Source organism: Chaetura pelagica, unplaced genomic scaffold, assembly GCF_000747805.2.
Source record: "Chaetura pelagica isolate M959 unplaced genomic scaffold, ChaPel_1.0 scaffold463, whole genome shotgun sequence".
NCBI lineage: Eukaryota > Metazoa > Chordata > Aves > Apodiformes > Apodidae > Chaetura > Chaetura pelagica.
In genome coordinates this window covers 1,272-2,040 of record NW_009952816.1, presented here as the reverse complement: position 1 = coordinate 2,040, position 769 = coordinate 1,272, and the positions used below count along the sequence as shown (strand labels likewise).

The 769-nt window shown below is 64.5% G+C and overlaps 1 protein-coding gene across 1 annotated transcript in view; it reads left to right on the top strand.

Moving 5' to 3' along the window:
• Positions 1 to 273, top strand: part of PLVAP (plasmalemma vesicle associated protein) — a 10,967-nt gene extending 10,694 nt beyond the window's left edge. The window contains exon 6 of the mRNA XM_009995073.1: positions 234 to 273. Within this exon, the coding sequence (XP_009993375.1) occupies positions 234 to 273 (40 nt within the window). The remainder of the gene's footprint in view (positions 1 to 233) is intronic.
• The last annotated feature ends 496 nt before the right edge of the window (positions 274 to 769 follow it).

Sequence of the window (769 nt, the reverse complement as noted above, 5' to 3'; positions counted from 1 at the left end):
TGGGCCACCGAGTCCCCGGGCCGGGGCAGCTGCGGGACACGGAGCGCGGTGCTGATCGGCGCTGATTTACTGCTGCTGCTTCCTGCTCCCGCCTGCTGAAAAGGGCTTTTCCTGCCTGTCCGGCTGCCCGCACGCCAGCCCCGCCTGCAGCTCCGCCGCTGGCACGCGATGCTCCCGCGGTGTCCTTGTCCCCGGCCACAACAACCCCCAGGTCCCAATGTGCGTCCCCCCAGGTCCCATCAGGGTCCCCCAGGTCCCATCGATGCCTCCTGAACTGCCTCCCTCCCAGGGATCCACACAGCCAGACGTTCCCACTACTCTCCAGTGCCCTAGGACAGGGATAGCACTGGGACCTCTCCCACCCCATTCCTAGGAAAGGCTGGAGTGGGATGGGGATGACAGAAGGGCCTCCCACCCCAGCATCACCTGGCTGAGGAACCAGAGGGGAAAGGGTGTTTTTTGGAGCTACACTATAAATAATCCCAAAGCAACCAGTGCTTCTAGAGCTTGGAAGCCCTGGCTGTGAGGCTGGGGGGCTGGGAGAGGAGGAGGGTCCTGGGGAACCCCTGCCTTTGGGGATAGAGAACTCAAAGCTGTGAGGTGGGCAGAGGAGCTGGGGGGATCCCACCCCTCTGCAGGCTGAGGCTGATCCCTGGGGGTGGGGGGGGAAGACCCCCATGCTGTGTCCCTAGGGCTGGGGTACACTTGGGGGGCCAGGATGGACCCTGAGGGGTGACCAAGCCCTGCAACCCCCATGTCATGGCACGAG